Source organism: Cystoisospora suis (assembly GCF_002600585.1).
Source record: "Cystoisospora suis strain Wien I chromosome Unknown contig_475, whole genome shotgun sequence".
Taxonomy (NCBI): domain Eukaryota; phylum Apicomplexa; class Conoidasida; order Eucoccidiorida; family Sarcocystidae; genus Cystoisospora; species Cystoisospora suis.
The window spans coordinates 4,579-5,043 of record NW_027153276.1 but is presented as its reverse complement, the minus strand read 5'-3'; the positions used below and the strand labels follow the sequence as shown (position 1 = coordinate 5,043).

The 465-nt window shown below is 53.5% G+C and overlaps 1 protein-coding gene across 1 annotated transcript; it reads right to left on the bottom strand.

Moving 5' to 3' along the window:
- Positions 1–276: 276 nt before the first annotated feature.
- CSUI_001190 (uncharacterized protein) lies at positions 277–450 on the bottom strand (the record flags this gene model as incomplete). The annotated part of the gene is made up of 1 exon (XM_068061396.1): positions 277–450. A coding segment is annotated over one exon (102 nt), but the record flags the coding sequence as incomplete, so codon positions are not given.
- Between the last annotated feature and the right edge of the window lie 15 nt (positions 451–465).

Below are 465 nucleotides of genomic sequence, written 5' to 3'. Positions count from 1 at the left end.
GATTATCCTTGACACGGAGTGAGAACTCTGCCAGCCCCCACTGTGGCAGGTAGGGGTGAAGCCCCATTTCGTAGTGTACGTCCCTAGGATCTACCCCGCAACTCAGTGCGGGTACGTCCAGGAGTTTCACAATTAGCGATACTTGTAGCTATTCTTCGTTAGCTACAAGCGCAGGAGTCGGTCTGCCACTCTACCGCTACTCTCCTGCCTAATCGTGACGTACAGCCCGCAGAGGTTTTATCTACAGGCTGTTCCGCGAGGTGCCTCGACTCGCTTAGCAACTCCTTGGTGGCAAGAATACACTTCACACGTCGTCTGGTGTCCCGTCAGTTCTGTTGGGAACGGTTTCACGTCAAGTTATGAACACTGGCAACTCTTAAATACACCACGGAGCTCACAAACGCAGAGCCATCCATACGGGTCTGTCGAAACCCCGCTCTACGAAGAATCGCCACGTCTCCTCAC